Consider the following 24436-nt stretch of genomic DNA (forward strand, 5'->3'; position numbering starts at 1 on the left):
AATGAATTGGATGTGGTTGGTGTTTACTTGTGTTTTTTTTTTAATTGTATTTGGTTAATATTTTAAAATAAAAATATATTTATTTGAAGAGATAAATATAAGATAAATTTATCTTTAAAATTATTTTGACGGAAAGTATATATTTTGTTTCGAGACACTAATCAAATATTATATTAAAAAAATATAAAATAATAACAAAAAAAATATGATTATTTTCAAATAATTAAATACTAGTAGTACTATGTATTATTTTTATTTCATATGGGAGCAAGTTTTATTAAAATGATTTTTTTAGAAAAAGAAAAAATGGGTTTTCATTATAGAATTAAAATTTATATTTTATATTACGACCGCTAACCAACAAATTATATTATACTTTAAAAGACATGAAAAAAAAATATGCATCTACTGTGGATATAAACTCATTATATTATGGATCACATAGAGTGTTTGCGTTGTGAATGATACTATAGCACTATGAGAAACGTTGTCTTTTCTATTTTCTATGGCAAAACCTGTTGGATCTAGCTTAAATCACGTTCAAAAGATGCTGGGTCTGGCTTTACAGCGGAGACCCAATGCTTATAATCTATATAATCACACTAGAATTAGACAATTGAAATGCAAATTTCAGCTTTTGCGCTTTTAAGTTAAAGTTAAGCCTTTTCTCGCATGACTCTGACCCTTTTTATTTGATTATATAAATAAAGTTATGAGATTTCCTGATCCTGTCAAACAATCGCATCTCTAATGCTTTGTACAAGTCTTTCATAGACCATGAGATTCTTCGTCAGACCTCATGTGTGGTTGGAAGGATGGAATATCTTGCTCCTGAATATGTATACTTTGCTGTCATCACGGAGAAAATTTATGTTTACAACTTTGGTGTTGTGGTGCTAGAGGTGGCCACGAGAAGAAGGCCAGTCGTTGATGATGGAAATGTGATTGTTGATTGGGTCTAGAACCTTCATGAGAAGGGCAAAAAGAGGTAGTAGATGCTGAATGACTATTATATGTTGGGTCATGTTTCTAGCAAGACCTAATAGTTTTGGATTTGGCTGAAGCAAGATCCATCAACGTAGGGTTCTGCTTTCAGCTGAACCCATTAGCATTGGATCCAGTAGGACCTAGCAGTTTATCTCCGGCTGAACCCAATCTTTATTGGATCTAGCATGACTGCTAGATCCAATACACTTAAAAGAACTTTTTGTTTTTTTATATTTTTTTGTATATTTTTTAAAAATTATTATTTACTCACTGCAAAGCATATATCAATATGCTAGTCATAGATTAAGGATTGTTTCGATTAAATAATCGAGGGGGGATGTACAATGAACTTTGATGCTTGGCTTTTGGTCAAGAAAAATTGTATCCTTTTCAATGATCGTCGAATATAGTAATGGGAAGTGGTAATACTTTTTAGTTAAATTGGATCCATCGACGTCTATTCACACTTCCTCAGAATCCAATTAAATTTGGCTGTCTCTAAGCCATCAAGAAAGCATAAATTGCTGATAACAAAAAGCATAATAGCATTTTAAACCCAAAGTAATGAGCGTTGTCTCAGGATGTGTTTGGGATAGACTCGTACAAAAAACCCAGCTTTTGATACTAGCTTTTTATGCATTAAATAAATTGTACATAATAATAATAATAATAATAATAATAATAAAAAGCAATTACACCTCACCAGTCACCATACATCTATCCCAATACCCTAATTATGAATTCCAGTTCAAAAAAAAAAAAACTAATTAGATTTATGGGTATTTAAGAATGTGGTTGCGGTTATTTTTTAAAGTGTTTTTTATTAAGAAATATATCAAAATAATATTTTTTTAACAATTATTCTTGACATCAACACATCAAAATAATCTGAAAATATTAAAAAAAAATTAATTTGAAGCGAAGAATAAAATAAATAATTTTTTTTTCAAAAACGCTCTTCAAACACAAAAACAACCATAATATTTAATATTCCATACAGTTAAAAATAAAAGAAGAATATCATTCTGACTTGGATCTCACTTTATTCTTTTTTTTTTTTAAGCATAGGGATATTAGGCTATTCATGAAATTAATCATCCCCATTTTATAAAACTAATGGATCAGATTAAACTCATCCCCACTCTTAATTTTGCCCAACTACAAGAACATGCTTCCACTTTAACAAGTCTACAAGAATCTTCCACTCGAAAGTTCAAGCTCAACAATCATTAAAAAAGAAAAAGAGAGAGAATACATATCGGAATGGACATTTACAAGTCGGAGATGACTTGAATACCGTGGGCTAAAAAACAATTATAGTGATAAATAAATCTGCTAGGTTTCCAATTGTTTATTTATTTTATTATATATTTTTTGTTTTGTTGGCAAAAATATCAGTGCATGCAAGTATGCAACGTATAAAGGTCAAGTCATGATTCATTAGTTTTGAAGCAAGCAACGAATCAAAGGTGGAAAATAAGTTGAAGCAAGCATAACACCTCATCTACTGGGAAAAATAATAATAATAAAAAATAATAATAGAGGTTTCCACTTGCCTTCTCCTTTTGGATTCACTCCCCTTTATCTACAACTCCAGCCTCAGAAGTTTCCTTCGGTACCTAACCGTTGATTTTCAAGTTTAAATTGTTTGGGTTAATAAATCCTTTTTGGGTTTGAACACGCAAAATGTAAAAGAAATAAAAAAATACTAACTTATGAGTTTCTAAGTATATACTAGCCGGTCCAAAAAACTTAACATGCAAAAGGGACGCTCTGGCTGTTTACGGAGAAGCAAGAAAAACTTAATACTCGAGTTATTGAGTTGACTGCATCTAATAAGATTATGTAATTTAATAATAATCTAATTGAAACCTTAAGCAAGGATAGCAAATGAATCATAGAAAAACATTTGGAAATAATTAATCAAAACAAATAAACCAACAATATCATATCCGAAATCAGAAAAAAAAAAAAAGATTGTTTGAGAACTACCGTCACTCTTATTTAAATTATAAGCAACGATAATAGACAAATCATAAATAAAAACACTTGGCAATAATTAACCAAAACAAATGAAGCAATGATATCATATCCAAAATGAGAAAAAAGAAAAGATCGTTTGACACCTCCCGTCACTCCATTGTGGACATTGTTCACCATCAAAGAGATTGCTAAGACGATGCAAACCCAATTGTAAAAGGTTGTGTGACGACATCCAAAGAAGTCACATGGACCGCTAGAACAACGCCTTAGAAAAGCAAACTAAATGAAACAAAATGAAGTGAGCACTCACTTATATTCAATCAATCTGTTCTATCTAAAGAAATTATAAAGAAAAAAAGCAACCTTGGGTGAACTTCTTAAAGCTGAATTAATTTTTAAAACTTGCAACCCTTGAAATCTAGACATGGGCTTAACCAAGAAGCTTAAATCCAAACCATTTAAATGTTAAAGAATGAAATCATGTAAAAGGGCCAATCCATAAAAATTTGCAAAAGAAAGAAAGAAAAAAAATTAAAAGAATAAAGATAAAATCTAATAGGAAAAAAAATAATGGAGGGTGAAATTACAAAAAAATAATAATAATGAATTCTAAAAATCATCTCAAATTACATAAATAATAATTAAAAGAATAAGAACTAAAATTGATAAGGTAAAAATTTAATGAGGATTAAATCGAAACAAAATTCCAATTTCACAAACCATTTCAAATAAAACAAATAATAACAAAAAAAATAGAGACTAAATAAAAAAAGAAGTCTAGGGGCTGATTTGAAAGGTTAAAGGGCAGGGCCCAAACATCAAGGAAGAGAGAGGAAAGAAAAAAATGAAATGGTTGTCAACTCTAAACTGGAGTTCTTCTTGGTGCATGTTCCACATAATATGGAGGACATGCCAAGACAAATTGGATGCCAACCCGAAATCAGCAGCACACATTATTCGAAGATAGTGGAGCAGTTGACGCGTGCTCAGTGTATTTGTTTTTAAAAAATACTTTAAATTTATCAAAATACTAAATTGTCCCTAACTTAACCCAATAACAAAAAAAAACAGCTAGACAATGTCAAAAATACCCTTTTACCCAAGGTTTAAGATATTAAACTTCAAGGATAGTTAGATATTTTTATTGTTCTAATAAAAAGAAAACGTTGAAAAAACCCCCCATTATTAGTTAAAGGTTTTTTTAAGGGTAAATAGATTATTTTATTATGCACTTTGAGATGAAAAATGCTAAAATAACCATTAATGGCAAGCCATGAACAAGTCAACTCGGGACCCGGCAAACCCAGAGCTAGACCAGCCCGAGTTTAAAAAGAATAGATGAAGGATTAATCATGCCCTGACCTAGGAAAAAACTTGGGTCAACCCGTGACCAAGTCAACTCAGGATAAGTAAAAATTCCATTGATTTTTTTTTTGTCAAAACAAGGTTGCTTTTATTCTTTTTTTTTAAGAGAAAAATTAAGTCAACTCAGGCTGACCCTCTCGATTTGTGACCTAGCTCTTGCCACCTTCAAGTAAAGTTTTAAAACTATGATAATAACCACTTTAATCCTTATCTTGACTCAGGTCAACTCGTGTTGACTCTCCCGGCCCGTGACGTTAGCATTATCCCGGGTCGACCGCCTAGTTAGTTTTTTAAATTATAATAATAAGTACTTTTATCTTTACATTAACCCGGATCAACCTGTGTCTCCTGACTTGTAACTTGAATCTTATCTCGAGGGAACCCCTAAGTCATGTTTTAAAATTATGATAATAATCATTTTTATTTTTATATTGACCCAACTCAACCCGAGTTAACCCTCTCTCCCCGTAACTCGTGGCTTGTCCCAGGCCGACTCTTGAGTTGATTTTTAATACTATAATAATAACTACTTTTATTTTTACATTGACTCGGGTTAATGATTAACTGGACTCATAACCTAGACCTTGTCTCAAATCAATTCTTAAGTCGAGTTCTAAAATTATGATAATAACAACTTTTATTCTTATATTTACTTGAAAAAACTCGGGTTAATCCTCCCGACTTGTGATCCAGATCTTATCTCTAGTCAACCCTGAGCTAAGTCATCACTCATCAATCAAATTGATAAATCAATAATAGAAGTTTGGATTTTAAAAAAAATTGACCTAAGTTAACCTAAAACAAACCTGAGCTCACCCACAACTAGAGTAAAACCCATGGATGGTTTTTTTTTTTTTTTTTTTTTTTAATTTTATCATTTTGATCCTTTTCATTTTTTTTATTTTCTATGAAAATCAATATAATCATTTTGTAAATAACAACCTTTAAACAAAAAATTAGGCAAGCTTATCCTATTTTTTTATTAAAACAAAAAATTTTCCATTAAAACAACCTTAGACAATATAAAAATTAATTTTTACACTAACCAAAAATACTCCAATCAACTTAAAATAAAAAATTATCTTTATCTAGAATACCAAACACCTCCTCAACGCTACGGAGGAAATTGTAAAACATTGAAACATATATAAGGACACCTGTTCTTCTCGCTTGACAATGCAGTTCAGATGCTGTCTTTAGGTTCTATAATTTATGTAAGCACGGGCTCCGATGATAAAAAGCTAGCCATTCCACGGAAATCGACACCCAGAGTCACTTGTTCACAGTAGAAGGCTTCGTTACATTCACAGAAGGCACATTGCGAACACCCAAAGGAGACCATAAAGGTAAGTATATGCTCATGATGCTAAAACTAAATTACTGCTTGATGGGTGTTTTTAAATATTTGACACACTGATAAATCCCATTAATCAAACAGCATCCCTTAATACAGTTCCATGAAATAAGACAGACAAAATGTCAATGAAGCCATGAAAAGGTAACTGGAGAAACTTTTTTAGGGCATTCCCCAGAGACCAACACTGGATTATAAACTACATATTGCATATTGCAAAAACAATATGCTCCATTATCTTTATGACCTCGGAAGTTAGAAGCAGGTACCCTCAGGAGGCTGGACCAGCTTACGGTTGTGTGGTACTGCCATCTCCTTCTTCAGCTGTGTCAGTATGTCCTCCATGGTGTACTCTCGCTGCCAATTTGCAAGAAGTCCGAACTTTTTTGGTTCCACCTGCATGAATTGCATGTTATCAGCTTCTTACCAAACAAAAAAAATTGGATTAATAATGCCCACGATTATGATGCATAGACCAAAGTGTTGGTAATAAACCAAAGTGTTGGATGAACCAGAACCATGGGAGTGGAAAATGGGGTTTTACACATTAGCATCCAGATATCATGATAGAAAAAACCACTCCCACAGTCCAATAATATTAGTCAAGTAAGCAAAAAGAAAAAAAAGAAGATATTAGTTAATTTATAAAATTAGATAACAATTACGTTCTGCATTCTACTAATAGATTGTTTCATTCCCCACAAATTAATTAGAAATTCTATTTCCCCAAACTTGGAAGTACACTAATTTTTTTTTATTGTTTTGCATGATGAACTATCAATTTGGGATGGATGAGTACATAATGTAGCAGAAAGTTCCACGGCATGAATCAAACTTCAGCAATCAGTACAACATAGAATAAGATAGATAAGCAGAAATGTGCTACTATACCACTCCGGTTTCATGGTTAACACAAGTCATATTGATCCGTGAATGAAAGCGAACACTTGGTGGTTTCTCCGGGTAATCTTTATCACAGAAGAGCTTTAACTGATAAATTCGACCTTCATGTACAGTCTGACATAAAAAAGAAGCCATTAAACTTGGAAGGCATCCAGATTTGTAGAAGCTAAACCCACTAACACATGCCACAAAAGATTTATTCTGCAGTAAGCTTCCACCAAAAAAAGATTTTCTTTTTCTTTTTTCACTTCAATTGTTTGAATAAGGAAGCAGTTTAAAAGCTAACTCCTTGTTTTTAAAATTGTTACATTTTAATCTGAATAGTTCCCCCTTATTTCAGAGATTTCCCCAAGCAAACTAAATCAAACAAATTTAAGCCCGTTAGCAAATCTAGCATCACTTCAAACATGTAATACACAACACTTTATCAATGGACACAGATACAGTAATTATGTTCTCAAAGTTACTAAAGAATGAAGCAAATGAGCTCATTGCCATGATTAATGAAAGCCACCACCTATACTAAAGGAGTTTTTTCAAAAAAAAAAAAAAAATGAGTATGACATGTTGTAATGAATGACACCCAAGACTGTGCAGTCTAAAGCAAACCTATCACTATGCTAGCTCAAAACCAAATCTTAAGCAGCTGCATAGCAATAACAAGTCAAGAGTCCAACAAATTGTTAAAGACCCTATCTGTTGCATTACAAAAACCACCAGAATTTCAGGCCTTTAGGAACATCAAACCTAGGATCCATACAGATGCTATATTTCTTTTTCTGTGTTTGAAATAAGATCATTTACTAGGCCAGTGGCATTCTCAAACAGACTGCATATACATGCAAATGCACAAGCATAATGTCTCATCCTATGGATAGTTTTGACAATTATGAACATAAATATCAAGAAATTACATTGTGAGGACCAATTATAGTGCCAGTCCAAGAGCGCATGTAAATGTCATCTCCATCATCCATTCCATAGCTTACTGTGCCATCCCCAATGCCTTTTTCTCCACGTTCAAGTTCCTCCAGCAATCTGAAGTTCCGAGGGACTGCATAGAAACTTAAATAGTCAATATCACCCAATCTTCTACATCATCAATGAGATAAAAAGCAAAATAATAATAATAATAATAATAATAATAATAATAATAATTGAAATGCTAAACAAGTTCAAGCTCCAAACTAACTGTAAAACAATTAGAGATTTTTACAAAGATACTACCAAATTCCATTGTTTTCAAAGACATAACCTTCATACAGTACAAAGCTCAGTTCTTGAAGAGATAGAAGAATCCACTTAATAGTTTAACTCAACAACTAGATATTCTACAAATTTGCTTAAAGTATGATATGAACACGAGCCTGCACAAGTACAGCCACACCTCAGAATCCACCAAACCAAGACCTGACAAAGCAACGCCCAATAAGTGTGAAAACACCATTATAACATTATTAGCTATATCTTCCGGCAACCTTACAGCAAACAGCTCCTCGCCAATTATCAATCTATAACAATCATAGACTAAGTCCTGAACACGTTGAAGTGAATATGTTCAAAAACAATTTCATCAAAAACATAAAATTTCAGTTTCCATAAACAGACTGATTGCCATGATAATCAAGCAGATTAGACCCATACACAATTGCAATCACCCAATTTGAAGAACCCATCAATTTTCCAAATAAAAACAATCCAGAAGCAGATTTAATTAAAAAAAATAACAATAAAACGCAAGATAAATACAACCATTACAGGCTAACGACAGGTACCCATAATCCCAAATCAAAGAATTGAACATAGCCCAACAAAACACACAAGATGGATAAATAACAGAATCCATAAACTATCAAACAAAAGGCAGAAGTCAAAGCCGGCGGATCATTGTTAAAAATCGAATAAGCGACTAACCCACGACACTGGATCCTCCTGAGCCAAACGTCATGGATGGTTTCACTATTGAGGCTCCTGTTTGTCGGTGTTGATGAGATCTGGTTGAAATGGAAGAGAGAATACGAGAGAGCGAGGAGTCAGAGATAGAGAGGAGAATCTTGGGAACAATGAAGTCGACTTGGCAAAGTGGAGAATAAACTTTGAGCAATAATAATAATAAAAAAAAAAACTCTGGCAGGCTCTGCTCGGATGGTTACAGACCGTTAGATAGTATGGTAACTTATGTTTTTTTTCCAAATTAGAAAGAAAAAACCATTTGTTTAGTAAAATAGTTTTTGTTTTTTATATTAAACTTGTATATAATTTTTTTTAAAATTTAATTTTGTAAGAATTAAAATGATTTGTTTTTCATCCATGGAGAATTATTTTTTATTTATTTTACATGTAAAAATTTATTTAACAATAATTTTAACTAAATATATATTTTTTAAATCAACTTTTAAATCTATAGTTAAAAGTATTTTTTTAAAATCTATTTTTTTAAATCACAAAAACTATTACAATTACTATGTTAAGTACATGTTTAATTGGTTGGTTTATCATTTATGTTACTATTTTAGGCTCAAATACTTGAAAATAGTAAATACACTATATGAATGGCATGCTATGTTATGAGTTGGAGAAAAAAACAAATTTGAACCTAAAAAATTGTGTAAGTGGTGCATTTTCATTAAACTCATTTCAAAAGGTAAAACTTACCATTTGATGAATGTTTTAGTATAGATTTCAAATTAAATTATATGGAAATAGTATAAATATGACATAATCAACTTCACAGGTCTAAAAGAAAAAAACTAAATAATAAAAAATGATAAAAAAAACTACAGGTGCACGGGTCTAAAAACAAAATGAAAGATTAGTAAAATCATGGTTTAATTTAAAAAAAATCTCAAGATTATATTTTTAAAACATTAAAATAGAAACATATTAGATTGACCATGGTCAATCAGGGAAAACCTATTAAATCCATGACTCAAATTAACTTCATTAGATTCAATAAATTTTTTTATCTAGTTATATGATAATAAAATATGAAGATCAATTTTAAATCAACTAAATATTGAATAATAAAATTAAAAACAAAACAATAAAAAATCCAACAAAAGCCTAAATTGAAGGATGATATTGAAAAAATATTTTAAAAAAGATAGACCAAGTGCAGATTTGAGTAGTCCAATGTGACTAGGCCATAAAAAAAGCATAGGCGCTTGGCCCTAAGATGGACCCACATGCTTGGATCATATTTTTTTTCTTTTTTTTAGAGGTAAATGACTGTCTTCCACCTCTTATTAAAAAAATAAAGGTAACAAACGATGCATTACCTGTTGTGAATGATAATATATCATCTGTTGGGTTATAGACATATATTTTAGCCATCACTATGGTGATCGAAAAAAATAAGGGGATGGGTTTTTTGGGTTGGATATTCATGTTTCAACCTATTCTCATCTAAAAACACCATGAGCTTTAAAAACAAGAAAATGAAAAAAAAAAAAACAAAAAACAACCTTTCTAAACCACTTAGCCATCTAAGAAACTCAAGGACAAAAAGGTAACTATATTATTGAAGTCTATAGTGCAATATAATGCAATAAGTTTGTCCACATTACACTCCGTAGTAATAATGTCTCACATCTTAGTTTTTTGGTTAATGAGCCACAATTTATAGGAACTCTAGATAAATAAAAATGAAAATGTTGATAAAAAATATTTCATTAGTAATTGTTGATGTAAATAGCAACATAATATTTTCATCGATAATTTTCGATAAAAATAGTAATGAAATGTTAACTATATTATTGAAGTCTATAGTGCAATATAATGCAATAAGTTTGTCCACATTACACTCCGTAGTAATAATGTCTCACATCTTAGTTTTTTGGTTAATGAGCCACAATTTATAGGAACTCTAGATAAATAAAAATGAAAATGTTGATAAAAAATATTTCATTAGTAATTGTTGATGTAAATAGCAACATAATATTTTCATCGATAATTTTCGATAAAAATAGTAATGAAATGTTTTTCATAGGTAATTGCTGATAAAAATTATGATGAAATATAAAAAATAAAAAAATTTATTGGCAATTTGACATGTCAATAATGCTAATAAAATTAGGGATGGAAATTTCATCTATAAATTTAAATGAATTAAAACCCAATAGTTTTCTCTTCCACCTATTTCTTCTTCTTCATTGTCTTTCAAAATAGCATCCCCTTTCCTCCAATTAATTATCAAATCTAGCCATAGACATCAACCTATATTTGTTAGTAGCGTCAACTTTCTTTTGGTTATATTTCTTGTTAACCTTCTTTACACCAAGTAAACAAACTTGTATTTGTAACTCGTATATGTTTTATTAAATTTTTTGATAGTATTTGTAATTAGCTTGTATATTTAAGTGTTTTACTACTTTTTCCTAGATGATTTTATTGTATTAATGCATGATTTGTAAGTTAGGGTATGTTTGGGAATTAAAGAAAACTGATTTTATTTGTCATTTGATGAAATTGAGTTTGATTTTGTAAGTTAGGTGTGTTATAATTGAACAAATGATAATTAATTGAATGAGTATCAATTATATTTTCTTGATTTTATTGTTAAATTAAGAGTTCAAGTAAAATTGATTTTTGTGAAATTTATAATTAGTTATTGGATTTTAAGTTTATTTTTAATAAAAAAATAAATTTAAAATTGATAGTTATGATATTAATAAATATTCTCATTAATATTTGATATAGAAATCAATAGTTAAAAACTAAAAGCAAAATTAAGCCTATGCTGCAAACAAAAAACCAAAAATGTATCCATTTTAATAAGAAGCCTTATTCAAGGTTTACCTTGGAAGTTATGCAGAAAAGGAGAATTGAGAAGCCTAAAGTCTGCGATGCTGCTCGTAAAGTTGCTCTACGAGAAGTTAGGAGATTCTTTATGCCTTTTCTTTTAATGGTTGTTTTTTTTTTATTCAACGAAATCAAGGAGGAAATCAAGAAAACTAAAGATGAAAACAAGGCAAAGAAAACTGAATTGATCGCCAAGACATGGAAAACACAATCCAAGGGCGGGCCTAAGGGTGTTGCACCTAAGGATCCTAAGCTTGGTGGTGGTGGTGGTGGTTTACTTGTTTGTTTTTTTATTTTTGAAGTGGATAAAGCACTCAAAAGTTTCTTATCCAATGATAGATTTTGCTAGTGATTTTGGCTTGGAACACAATTTTTTTTTTTCTTTAGTGGAAGGCTTTTTAAGCCATTAGTAGTTGTTTTTGTTGTCATGTTTGCTTTGTGTTTTGTGAATTTAATTTCTAGATAGAGTATGAAGGATCTCTAAGCCTTGTTATAGTTTTCTTTTATTGTTTGGGTTAGCTAAGTTATTATAGCAACTAACAAAAAAATAATAAAAATACCAAAGAAATTGTTAATATACAAGTTCATTTCATCAGCATTGCTCATGACAATTTCACACATATTTTGTCAAAGAGTTACATAAGATTTGAGAATTTTCAACGAAATAGACAACTAAATATCTCATTAAAAATTAATTTTTAATGAATTTATTAAAAAAAAATAAGCGATAAAATCTAATTTTTTAACACGAATAATTCGTTAGCATCCTGTTTGAAAAAATGTTAATGAAATTACAAAATTCATCGATGACCGGTTTTAGAAATTCAAATATCAACAAAATTTTTCTCTAAACATTGACGAAATATTTCGTTAATAATTTTTAACTTTTTTGATTGTGATAAAAAGAAAATTGAATTCCAATTATCAACAAGATTATAGAATGAGTATTAGTGAAGCAGATAGGAGTAGCAGAATACCTAATTCTGCTGACATCATGACGAAGAGATGGTTAACCGTCAAGATGACATTGAAGGCCACACCAACAAAGAACATCAAATAATTCAAAAAAACAAAGAACATCAGGGTTACAGAGAAGATTTTCTAGATGAAAGAGATAGGGTTGGAACTGAAGCAGTGGACAATGATAGACGGGGCAAATAATTCCGTGACCCGTCAAATCAAATTGGCGCTGAAAATGGGGTAGGATTTGACTGATATGATCCCTATCAAGGTTTTGATAGTTGAAATGATGGAAATCTTGAGAAGGCCTATTCTGGTGGTACTCTTGCTTTACAAAGCTCTCAAGAGAATGTAGGGGAAGATTACATCAGCGATGTAACTTTAAACGTCTAAAGGAATCAAAATCCCAGGAAACTTGCTACAAATATGGGGACTCAGGGTCACAAAATGCGCAATTGTCCCCGGGAAAATGCTTCATGGAAAAAGGTCACTAGGTCTGGCCGTAGGCATACTGATGATATCCATAGAAGTTGTAGAGGTAAAGTCGAGCTGGAAAAAGTTGGATCCAGGTCACAGGAATAGCTCCGGTCAAGTAGAGAGGCTATACAAGGAAGTAGACTCAAGAATGATAAAGAATAATCTGGTTCAGGAAGGCAAGAAGGGGTGACAAGGAGAGGAAGATGTCCTGCGGCAAAGGAAACTGATCAGTCAAGAAAAAGAAGTACGAAAGGAAATAACGAGGTAGGAAGGAAATTGAATCTCCAAAAACACATGCTACAAAGAAAAGGAGACGATCAATTTAATCTCCTCATCATTCTGACCACATCACATCTAGATTGCTTTCGACATCTCATTACTCCAAGCATCTGCGAAGGTCTCTCTCCCATTCTAGATCAAAATAAGTATCTTCCAGCTTAAGATCTGGTTCGAGATCACACTTCTCTAGATTCAAAAGTTCTAAAACAAAGTCAAGATCAATATCTCCTACATCCCTATCCTTGTCTGGGTCACTTGTTCGACCTTGACCATCCTCTTCAGATAACATGAAAGGTTCGTCAGATAATGCGACAACACCTGAATCCAAGGAAGTTTTGATGGAGGAAGTGCAACCAGTAGAAGGTGGTACCGGCTTGCAGGGTGAAAAACATGGATTGAAAATGGTGGCTGTGAATGACAATGCAGTGTCATCCTCCAAAGCAGATGATGAAATGGAAAAGAATCACTCTTCAGAAGGATAAAATGACTGCCTAATGGTGTCCGATACATTTCACAAAGTAACTAATTCAAGCACACCAATACTATTAGAGAGAGGGGCATTTGCTGCTGGAAATCTCTCTCTTGAGCCTGTGTTAGAGGTGGAATGTCAATATTCTGACACATTTGAATTGGAGCATGTGCAACTTCCTTCGAAGAATTGGATCCAGAAGCTCCTGACAAATTATCCTCTGGCCGTTCAACAAGCATTCCTGCAGAGGATTTAAGCATGGTTCTGAAGCATTACGGCCTTGATTGCCAAGATGAGAACGAAAAGAATTTACCTGCTGGGACTTACTTTTGTTCTGCTCGCCCTTGGGATATCATCTACTACAGGAGGTTGAAGAAGGGCTCTGTCTCTACTGAGAAGTATGCTAGGAGAGTTGATCAGAATAGAGAATTTGGTATTGTGACAAATATATTAGAAGCAGAAGTGGTTGGGGAGAATTACAACAAGATAACCCGTTAAAGGTTTTGTTCATCAAAACATGGGTTGTTTTTGCCTTCTAAGAACCTCAGGATTTTGGACTCATCTTTCATATAGCCCTGCTCTTATTTTGAGAAGAAGAGTTGAACAGGTAAATATGCAGAATACATTTGAACATCATTATGGTGCTATATTTACTTTCAGAATTTATCATATGATTGTATTTAAGAGGTTGACTTTGAGCTAGGGTGGAGCTGGGGTGTTGAGCCGTGGTAGAAGTTTTTTTCCTGATTCAACGACTTCTCTTTTGGTGTCCACGTCAAAGTTGTAGATTTTATTCTTCAGCTGCACAGAAGTATTTGTTGAGCCTGACTTGCTCTGTCCTGAGGTTAAAGTTGATCCTGTGAACATATCTTTGCTGTGACATAGTTGCTACTTGCTACAAAAATTACACTCTCATCCGCAGCAATGTTCAAGTCTTAATTCGGAATGCAAAATTGAATAGAATAGGTCGTGTATGCATCAAGAAATAATTGGAAATGTCTCTACTGTGTGGAGGGAGGGAACCATTATGAATTTGAATCATAATTTTGTTTTATAATGGTTTTCCTTTCCTCTTGCATAGCATCGGTAAGAATTGTATGACAGTCAATGGAGATAATTGGAATGACTACTACAACAACAATTGTTGAAGATGTGTTTGCCATGACAGGGCATGTGTTTGTGTTTGCGTTTGCAGTGTAGTTTAGCTTTAGGTTAGTTCGAACATACGATAAGTAGCTTTGTTAAAATTCACAAATTGTGACTTGCAAGGATGAGGTGCGGGAGTCTGCATGGAGAAATTCTGCGTTGTTATTTGTTGAAATGTTAGAGAACAAAGGATTTACCTTTACAGAAAGGAAGGTAGAGCTTTCAGGATACTCCATATTCGGAATGCTCAGAGTCTCCAATTCATCAATTTGTTTGCTTTCAGAGTACTATTGGTGTTAAGACTTAAGATTCTCAAACTCTTAGCTTCACCTTAAAGGGGGAGATTAAGATTTGTGAAAGATCAGCGTTGAATGTCTTCAGCTAAATACACTCTCAGGAAGATTTCCATTTTTTTTTTTAGTTTTTTAGTTTTTGGTAATTCTGCGATACCCATCATTAGCTTTTTACTTTTTAGCTTTCTCAAATGTTTACTCTTACCTTTTCCCCTTCTTTTAGTTTACTGGTTGCATGAAAAAAGAAGGGGAAAAGGTAAGAGTAAACATCTGGGAAATGAATTATTTTTAATTTTGAAGACAGTCTTTCTGGGGCAACTTCATTGTACAAACTAGAAGGGGCAGGGAGAAGAAGTAACATTGGAATTGTTTTGAGGGACCAGTTACTAGTTCAAGCACGCCTTTTTGTGTTACAGCCACAATTTTCATTCGGATTCCGTCAGTTAAACACCATTTTACTCGAGGCATGACATAGGGAAAGCCTTATCCAGTTGAGGAATTGGCCTCTATATCCATTGTAGAAGTCTGTTGGTGTCTACAAGTATGTAATTATTCTATTACTACTAGTAGTAGATTGGTCCTTTTGTCTCGTTACCATTGGTTTTTATGACCAACACCAGCTTCCTTAAACTAGATGGATGCATCACCATGCGATCAGAGTTGTGAAGCTGAGAGGAAAATGTTCTGACCAACATAACCTTTGAGAGGCATCCTCCTCCTAATTGGATTTGAGTATAAAAAGAATTTTATAGTTTGAACGTCGTACTAGTCTGATTCAAGCCTGGGCCTTGGCAGTCTTAGATTAGTCTTTTGGTAATCTCATTGGCTATGGTTCTAGCAGAAAAGAAGACTTGCCTCACCAGCCTTCTCATCTGATCAAGTGATTTCTGCTAGCTGTTTCTCAGCATGAATGCTTTCAGTATGCCATTCTTTTCTGGTGTCCTCTGTTTTAGGTTTTCCCTCAAAACTTAAAGGATCACTTCATTTTTTGGTTGAGGGTTCTCCCTCTTCTGCTGGGTTTTTGGATTTTGTAGTGTGTTGTTTTTGCTATTTGATTCCAGTAGCATTTGAACTCCATCATCTTTTGGTTAGGATAACAGTTCACTTTTGTGTTAGCACTCATCTCTGCTCATCATCTTTAAGATAGTAGAGTTCATCAAGTTGTTGACAGTTTCCCTCATCCAATAAACTTGATTGAGAAATCAGCAACCAAAAAGCTTAAGGATGGTTAATTGGATTATGGATTTCATGTTGAACAAAGAGTATGGCATTTCATTCTATTAGAAGACTGGATCGTGCTCGCATCGTGTACAGCCTCGAAAGAAATAATTAAGCAGAGATTGGAAGTAAATACCGAGCTGAAAAATGGCTTGAATACTAGATTTTAGATCATGACACCTGGTTCGGAGTAAATTGCCATCTTCTTTCCATCTCTTACTGCTAGCTGAAAAATAATATAAAAATCATTCTTGAGATTTCTAACTAAACTTTCAAGAATCTAAATAAAATTAAGCAAGATAGTTATTTTTTTTCCTTTCTTTTGGTTGAACTAGAGTGGTTGTCTGTATGTGTGCCTCAAATTTCAAATATGATAGCCCTTTACCCCGACTGGTGGGCTTAGTCAATTCTCTGTTGCTGTATGTTAATGAACTCAGATCACCCATTATTTAGAAAATGGAAAGCTCTTCTCGGTTTAGAGCTGTTTATTAGGTTTGTGGTGTTATGGAAGGTGAGTTTTTCCTTTCCCTTTTATTAAATAAGTATTCCTTTTCTTGGTCTCTTCTGCGTTGCCATGCAAAATGCTTCTTCAGCCATGAAGTTCAGAAATCAGACCTTCTATGGATTTCACAGAACTGCCATGATATAGCAGGTGTCGTGAGCTTGAAACCAAAGGCAAACCCATTATAGATTCAAGTTTTTCAGTTTCACCGGAGCACCAAATTTTGATAACTGCATGGGCTTTGAGAACTGCCCGAAGGATTAATGCTTGCCTATACACCAAGTTTGTTTTCTAGATGCTGATTAAATGCTCTGTCAGATGTTTTAATGGAGTAATTAAATGCTTGATTTTGTCTTCTTGTTCACTCCTTTGACCGGTGGCTAAAAACTGGTTTTTCAAAAATTAGTTTTTAAATTTTTTTAAATTTATTTGTTATTAGAAAAGTTGGTCAACAAAAACACTTTTCGGTCAACAGAAAACATTTTCTAGTCAAAGAAAAATTTGGCTTGATTTCCAGAAAAGTATTTTCCTTTTATTTTGGATGGAAAACACTTTCCAGAAGTTGTGAAAAATTTAGAAATGTCATATTATTTGCTGATTATATCAAATTTGGTCCTCAAACTTGTGATTGCTATATATATTTTGTTTTGAATATTTGTTTTTCAATTTCATCCCTTAGAATTTAATTTTTATATTAATTTTGGTCCTTATTTTTATAATTGTTATTTGCTTTTTCCTTATCATTTTTTAATTTAAATTTTTTATCTATCAAATTTGGTCATATTTTTTTTATTATTACTTATTTTATTTGAAATAATTTATGAAATGTTAATTATTATTATTTTAATTTCTTCATATTTTATTTTTTTTATTTTTTAGATTTGATCTCTATTATTTTGATTATTATTTATTTTATTTGAGATAATTTATAAAATTATATATTTTTTTAATTTCATTCCCATTCAACTTTTTAATTTGTAATATTTATTCTTTATTATTTTAATAAACTTGAAAAAAATAAAACATTAATAAGTTATTTTCCAGCTCATTTTTCATGACATAACCAAACACTGGAAAGTGTTTTCCACCTTATTTTCCATTACACTACCAAACATCAGAAAATAATTCACTTTCTCGGAATTCACTTTCCAAAAGAAAACTACTTTCCAGCAAACAAACAGGGCCTAGATAAGGGATAATATGGAAGAATCTTTTTCAGCTGGAGGTTGGCTATTTGTCAAAAGAAAGGATAAAAAAAAAACAAGTCATAGCTTATTGTCAATCCAATCAAAATAATTTTTATTTTATATTGTAAAACAACCATCTCAATTCAAAAAAATTTAAGTTATTAGATGAGATCTTATGATATAATTTATATTATTCTTTAACACACTTTCTCAAGTGAAATCTTTTTGGACTTGAAACTTGTATAGACTCATATTACCTTGTGCTTAATTTTTGACAAATAAATAAGGGATGGTGAGATTCAAACTCATGACCACTTAGCCATCAAAATTCTGGTACCATATCAAAGAATCATCTCAATCAAAAAAATTTAAACTATTAAATAAATTATTAAAATAGGTTTGTTTACGCTGAGCTTATATTGATCTTGAATGGCTGCAGGTCCTATACGCACACTTCCAGTGCTAGCTTGGCCTGCCATTTACTGCTTCAAAATTTGTTAATGGTGGTCTTCTCCCGATAACCATCCCTATATAAAGTATAAGCCACTTAATTAAGCCCCTAGGTGTTTAAACTGCGCATATGACGCAAGGTATTATGAAAAATATAAAACAAGGGTTTCTCAAATATTTATAATATCAAATGTATTCTAAAAATATGCTTTCAAGTTTAAATTCTGATTAAACCCATCTAGGTTGTAACGCGAAAATAAACCAAAACAATTACGAAAATAAAAATAATTATATAAAAATAACTAGAAATATATAAAAAAAAATCTCAAAACAACATCTTTCATGTTTAATTTAGATTATTTTCCGACCTTAACTAACATTAAAGGTTAATTAATTTTTGATTGTAAAATTTTAATATGACCCAACAATTAGATAAAAAAAATTACTCGTTTTCGTTAAAAATCTCATTTTACACGGCCATTCTTCTTATAATTAGAACTTTAATCCACACACTTATCCTTAAATATTACCAGCTTCTTAATGTGCTTGTGGTCCCTTGCATTCATTTTTGAATGCGGGCTCTCTCGTGTTTATGCCTTTGATTTGCGACACGATTAGATGGAATTCCTTGAATCATTCTAATGTATGCACGACCTAGGCTAAATTATCTGACTCTGTTTTTTTTTTTTTTTTTTTTTAAAGGTTCTGTCAACCTCGCAATAAAGCTATTACGGTATAGTTGAGGATGACTCCCTTGCCATATCTCTTACTACAATGTCTTAAATACCGGGTATTTAACATGGGATTAGGTAGTCTTCTGCATATTCCCTATGTTTTTTTTTTTTTATATTGTAATTTAAAATCTCAACACTAACAACATGAGAAAGAGGGAGGCACGAGAGAGATTAAAGAGCTCGTACGTACACGTTGAGTAAAGGAAGGAGGGCTTGAAGAGAAATTAAAGGGGAGAGAGGAGAATTGAATGGGGAGAACATGGACACAAGGAGGATCTACCAAAATGAGAGGATGGCACCAGAGAGGTTGCATGCAGTGAGAGATGAGTAGATTTAGTAATGAAAAGGAAAGCTAAAGAAAATAAAACGCAGAAATTAAAGAGAGTGATGAAGGTGGAATTAAATTTGTATTTATCATCTGACGTAATACCCTTCATTATTCTCAACTGTCTCAATTACTCTTGCATTTATGTGTTTTTAATGGCCTTTCAATCTCATATAGCCACCCTTGTTTGAATGCTAGAACCACCCTCTTCATCTACTTAAAATTATACATATGCGCAGACTGTCATTTGACATGTATATTGTGTTCCTGTTTGGCACTGTGTTCCAAATAAGAAATGGTCAAATTTTAAATTTTTTATTTTTTTAAAATTATTTTTTTATGTATTTTAATTGTTTTGATGTGTTGATATCAAAAATAATTTTTTAAAAATAAAAAAATATATATTATTTTAATATATTTTCAAGAAAAAAAAATTACTTTGAAAAACAATACTGTGATACCTTTAAATACCTCGTAGATAAAAATTTAAATATTAGGTGAAAATACATGAGAGTTCGGCTATGGTTTTGTGGTTTCTATTTGGGTTTTGTAGGCATTAACTACCATGGTAATTTATTTGAGGGTGTTTAAGATATTGTATTCAGATATTTTATTTATGTTTCATTCACAAAGAAAAGATATATTATATTTATGTTTGCTAATGAAAGTTGGTTAAGTATATATATATATATATATATATTGGGATTGTGAGTGTAAGAGAATTCTTCGAAATTACTAAGTATAGTTTAAGCCTCAAGGGTGTAGAATGTATCAACTTAAAGCACCTCCTCTGTTTCTGGAGGCTTATGTGTCATGGTCACATGGTGAAAGTAGCTCTAAACTGATTTTCTGCGCACCTAATATCGCACGGTAGTTTTTAAAATTGGATTTATTTATTTTTGTTTTAATGAAAATAATTATTTCCAATTCAAAAATAAATAAATATGATTTTTCTTATTAATATATTTTTTATTTTTACAAAAAAAAATTATTTTTTATTAGCAACATATTTTGTGAATATATAAGAAACTAAAGGTTAATTAAAATAAATAATCATAAATTTCTAAATCATTTAAATCAAGAAGGAAAAAAATACATCTCTTCAATTAAAAATCCTTTTTTTAATTAATTTTTTTATATATAAACATATGAGTTTTTTATAAGAATCATTGCTTTTTAATAAGAAACTTATCATTATCTAAAAAGCAAGTTTAAATAAAAAAATAATAATAATTAGGTACAATTAATCTTGAAAACTATGTAAAAATTTATAATAAATAATAACAAACTATATATTTTATTCTCATTTAATGTTCATGAGAATAGTTTTTATAAAACTTGCAAATCAGATTCATATATAATAACTTAAAAAGTAATTGTTAAACTTATTATAAAAACTATACTATTATTTGAAGATTTTGATCAGAGTTGTTAATATTTAAAATATTATTTTAATTATTTTATTCATAGTAAATTTATTAAAAAAAATTAAAAATTTAAAGGGTAATATTAGAAGAGGCCTTGTGCTGTACCTATAAGGATTGTACCGCTTGCTTAGTTTAAAATGAGAGTCTACAATGCTAGGTATGTCCTCTGGTTGAAATTCCAACTAGATCAACATTTAACTCAACTGTTTAAGTTTAAAGTTTATTTTTTAATAATTATAATTTTAAATTTCCTGAAAAATACTAAAATCTTATATGATTATTAATTTTAGAATCGTGAGATTAATTTAAATATTCGTAAACTTGGCATGAACACCCATATTAATAATAAAAAAAATATTCCAACCACATCTCATGGCAAGAAAGCTAGATTTGAGTTTTATTTTAATTTTAAAAAAGACTTATTTTTTAAATTTTTTTAATTTAAAAACATCTAAAAAATCATAAAAACCCTAGCATACCTATTTTAACACCAAAATAATACAAAACTGGTTCAATAAGAAAAATAGGCTAATTCATGAAAACTTCTTGAGTTTAGATTTATTTTTCCAGCAACATAAAAGTTTGAAATCATATCCATATAACTTCACTTTTTTTAAAATGAATCTATTAACATTAAAATTAGTATTTTTTTTTTACTGAAATGTGCTTGACTGAATATTTTTTCTCTCCTTTTTTTTAATGTCTTTATTTCTCCTCCTTGTCGTATAGATATCAAAATATAAACAAAATAAAATTTTGAACTTAAGCATAAAATTATCAAATATGTAAAAAATTAAAATTTCAGGGATAAATTGTAGTTTCCTGTGTCTCTTGAGCAGTAAAAATAAAATGCTTTATTTGTTTTTGTTAATTTTGTTCCTTGTTTTCTCAATTTTCCCAACAACAAATTAATATTTTTTTTTATAAAATTGATATTTAATTCACATATTAAAGCACTTCTAGTTACCTTGTCCATGCGGATGCGGTGTAAATAAATATAAATTATAACGTACGAATCGATGTAAACATCTGGTGTGAGAATGAAATAGCAAAGAGGATCATAAAAATAATATCGTGCCAGCCACAATGAATTTAGACACCATAAAAGTGTTCTCTGTTTTAGGATTTTTTAATTTTAATTTTAATTCCTTGCAACACAAAGATCACCTGGCCATGGCATGGGCTTGTATTCATGACTATGTTGGACTCGAGTCATGTCCACTTCCATCAACGGTAGAGTACTTTCACATATCTCAGTGGAACTGAATGACAAGGAATTGTGGACGCGGCTTGCTGTGTTTGGATACAGAATACTGATATCAAACCCAAAAATCAATAGATGAGAGAGAGAGAGAGAGAGAGAGAGAGAGAGAGAGGGAGGGAGGGAGGGAGAGGGAGAGAGAGAGGACATCAGAGAATACTAGGCATTTGATAGGAAAATTTGGGCAGCAGCTGCTGTTAACTCGTTTATATTCTCTTCTGCTTAAGATGGAACCCAGGAAGAAACAGAGACACCACTCTGTGCCTACATGGTACATACTCTGATCTACGATTAAAAGAGATTGAAACAAAAGAGAAGTAGTGCTACTGGCACTCCGCTTTTTCGATTTTCATATTTAGCTCTTGTAACATGTAATCAAGTAGCTAAAAAGTGGAGTGCAAGTAGCGCTACCTGAGATAAAAAGAAGATCAACGAGAGGAGGAGGGGGGGGGGGGGGGGGGGGGGAGTCTATATAAGCCTAATTAATAATAGCAGAGTTAGCTAAAAGGGGAGCTAGCACTACTCTAGCTCTTCCTTGTCTTCATGGTGGTGGTGGTGGTGGTGGTGTTATCATGGAGGAAATCAAGCAGCCATGTACTCTTGCATTTGGGGCATTTAGGGTCATTCTCAGAGAGCATCACATACATGAGGCACCTTGGGCATCCCACAAGCACCATTGATGTAGCCTCAGGGCTACTAGAGTATCTGAGAGTGTCATCCTGGCTCATCTCTGACGACACACATGAGCTTGGAGGGGATGTTGGTGACACTGTTGCCGACCGGCCTGGGGACTCCACTCTCGGGTTCACCCTTGGTGGTGATAGGTTGAGCTTGAGGTCAAGCTTTGGGAGGCTACCGTTTCTTCGACTCATCCTTGACGTTTTGTTTTTGTAGTATATCTCACCTGCCTGAGAAACAAAACACAAACAGAGAGATTAATTCAACACACAAACACTGATAACAAGCTGGACTGAATTTGTAAGAGCTTAACAGAAAGTGTTTCGCCTAGTAGAAAGGCACATAAAACTAAGTTATGCCATGTTCAAATTAAGGAGTCACGTGTATGCCAAGGAAGTTTTGCCAACCTGAGGGGAGAGGAGGGGGCTCTTCTAATTCGATTTGTGCAGAAGAGAGATTGGTAGTATTATGAAAGAGATCAATGGAGAGTGGCTAGGCTTGAATCGAGACTCGCACCTCTAGCACCATCAACATGAACTTGGTGGTGGTGGGTTTGGACATCTAAGGCCATTATATATAAGGAAACAAGGGGAGAGAGGTGGGGTTATTTTAAAAACTTACCTTAATGGTGGGATAGAAGTGGAGGGTGTAGAGAGAGAGAGAGAGAGAGTTGCGTTGAAGTATCGGTAGAAGAAGAGTGTAAATTGAGGACAGAAAATGTATTAATGAATGGAAAAATCACAAGGAGTAAGCAGAAATGGGGAAGCTTGGAGTAAATGCCGGCATTACAAAAGTGCACCAAGAATTCATTTATTCATTGCTTTAGAGGAGGAGGAGGAAGGGTCGGTGTTTTAAAGTGTAGTGTGAGAGCAAATAGACCACAGGAAAAACACAATTGCTTTTAAGGCTAATTTGCTAGAGCCCAAAATCATTTTCAAGAAAGAGCCATCACCACCGTAGAATTTAATAAAAAAACACCAAGAAATTAAATGTCAACGGAATAAAAGGAACTATAACAGCTAAACCTAATTTAAATAGCCACCAGTGCACTATAAATTTAAAGAAAAACAATAAGAAATTAAATGGCAACACCCAGAAATTACATAGGAAACACCAACAAATTAATTAGCCACCAGAGAAGAGAAGAAGAAAAAAAACGAAACCTCTCCCTCCATCCCTCCCTTGCGTGACCCGCTTTCTTTTCAAAAAGTTTTGTGAAATATCAGAATCATCCTTCTACTTTTCTGTATTTTTATCTCCCTTAATTAATTATTAAATACTACCATTTCATTCTATCACTCAAATTCGAATTTAATTTGGGCAGTTTCAAATGAAGTTAAAAATTTTCAGAGAGTAAATTATTGCTGATATATTAAGATTCTGTTTGTTTTTATATTTTAAAAATACTTTAAAAAAATATTTTTTTCTTTACTTCAAATTAAGTTTTTTTGATGTTTTTAGATTGTTTTAATGTGCTAATATTAAAAATAAATAAAATATTATTCTAATATATTTTAAAACAAAATACATTTTAAAATACCAAACAAGCTCTAGAGGATAACTATTTATGAAAGTCATGTTGCATTACCAATATTGCCATGTGATTTGAATATATATATATAGACACACACATATATA

At 31.9% G+C, this 24436-nt stretch overlaps 2 protein-coding genes and 1 long non-coding RNA gene across 4 annotated transcripts; 1 reads left to right on the top strand and 2 right to left on the bottom strand.

Annotated features, from left to right (window-relative positions):
• Positions 1–5727: 5727 nt before the first annotated feature.
• LOC7469962 (ubiquitin-conjugating enzyme E2 variant 1D) lies at positions 5728–8708 on the bottom strand. 2 transcript variants are annotated; one of them, XM_002323364.3, is made up of 4 exons: positions 8507–8708; positions 7507–7646; positions 6581–6706; positions 5728–6085 (listed from the first exon to the last, which is right to left on the bottom strand). In XM_002323364.3, exons 1-4 carry the CDS (start codon positions 8538–8540, stop codon positions 5945–5947), a joined length of 441 nt encoding a protein of 146 aa, XP_002323400.1. In that variant the 5' UTR covers positions 8541–8708; the 3' UTR covers positions 5728–5944. The 2 variants fall into 2 exon arrangements, with proteins under 2 accessions (XP_002323400.1, XP_006373828.1); XM_006373766.3 differs by lacking the exon at positions 6581–6706 and having other exon boundaries at positions 8507–8686.
• A 3729-nt stretch (positions 8709–12437) lies between these two features.
• LOC112324519 (uncharacterized) lies at positions 12438–14726 on the top strand. The gene is made up of 2 exons (XR_002978420.2): positions 12438–14184; positions 14281–14726. It is a non-coding gene; the product is annotated as an uncharacterized LOC112324519 (long non-coding RNA).
• Positions 14727–22286: 7560 nt separating this feature from the next.
• Positions 22287–23631, bottom strand: LOC7465244 (protein GL2-INTERACTING REPRESSOR 1). The gene is made up of 2 exons (XM_024588198.2): positions 23206–23631; positions 22287–23028 (listed from the first exon to the last, which is right to left on the bottom strand). Exon 2 carries the CDS (start codon positions 22990–22992, stop codon positions 22645–22647), a length of 348 nt encoding a protein of 115 aa, XP_024443966.2. The 5' UTR covers positions 22993–23028; positions 23206–23631; the 3' UTR covers positions 22287–22644.
• Positions 23632–24436: the final 805 nt, after the last annotated feature.

This window comes from Populus trichocarpa, chromosome 16, assembly GCF_000002775.5.
Source record: "Populus trichocarpa isolate Nisqually-1 chromosome 16, P.trichocarpa_v4.1, whole genome shotgun sequence".
Classification (NCBI taxonomy): Eukaryota; Viridiplantae; Streptophyta; class Magnoliopsida; order Malpighiales; family Salicaceae; genus Populus; species Populus trichocarpa.

What these genes read in the sequence shown, in the direction of transcription:
- LOC7469962 (XM_002323364.3), bottom strand. Translation starts at nt 8,540, where the DNA reads ATGACGTTTGGCTCAGGAGGATCCAGTGTCGTGG. An exon ending in AGGAGGATCCAGTGTCGTGG is followed by an intron (nt 7,647 to 8,506) that starts GTTAGTCGCTTA and finishes GTTTCTATGCAG; the next exon opens with TCCCTCGGAACTTCAGATTG. An exon ending in CTATAATTGGTCCTCACAAT is followed by an intron (nt 6,707 to 7,506) that starts GTAATTTCTTGA and finishes TTTTTATGTCAG; the next exon opens with ACTGTACATGAAGGTCGAAT.
- LOC7465244 (XM_024588198.2), bottom strand. Translation starts at nt 22,992, where the DNA reads ATGAGTCGAAGAAACGGTAGCCTCCCAAAGCTTGACCTCAAGCTCAAC.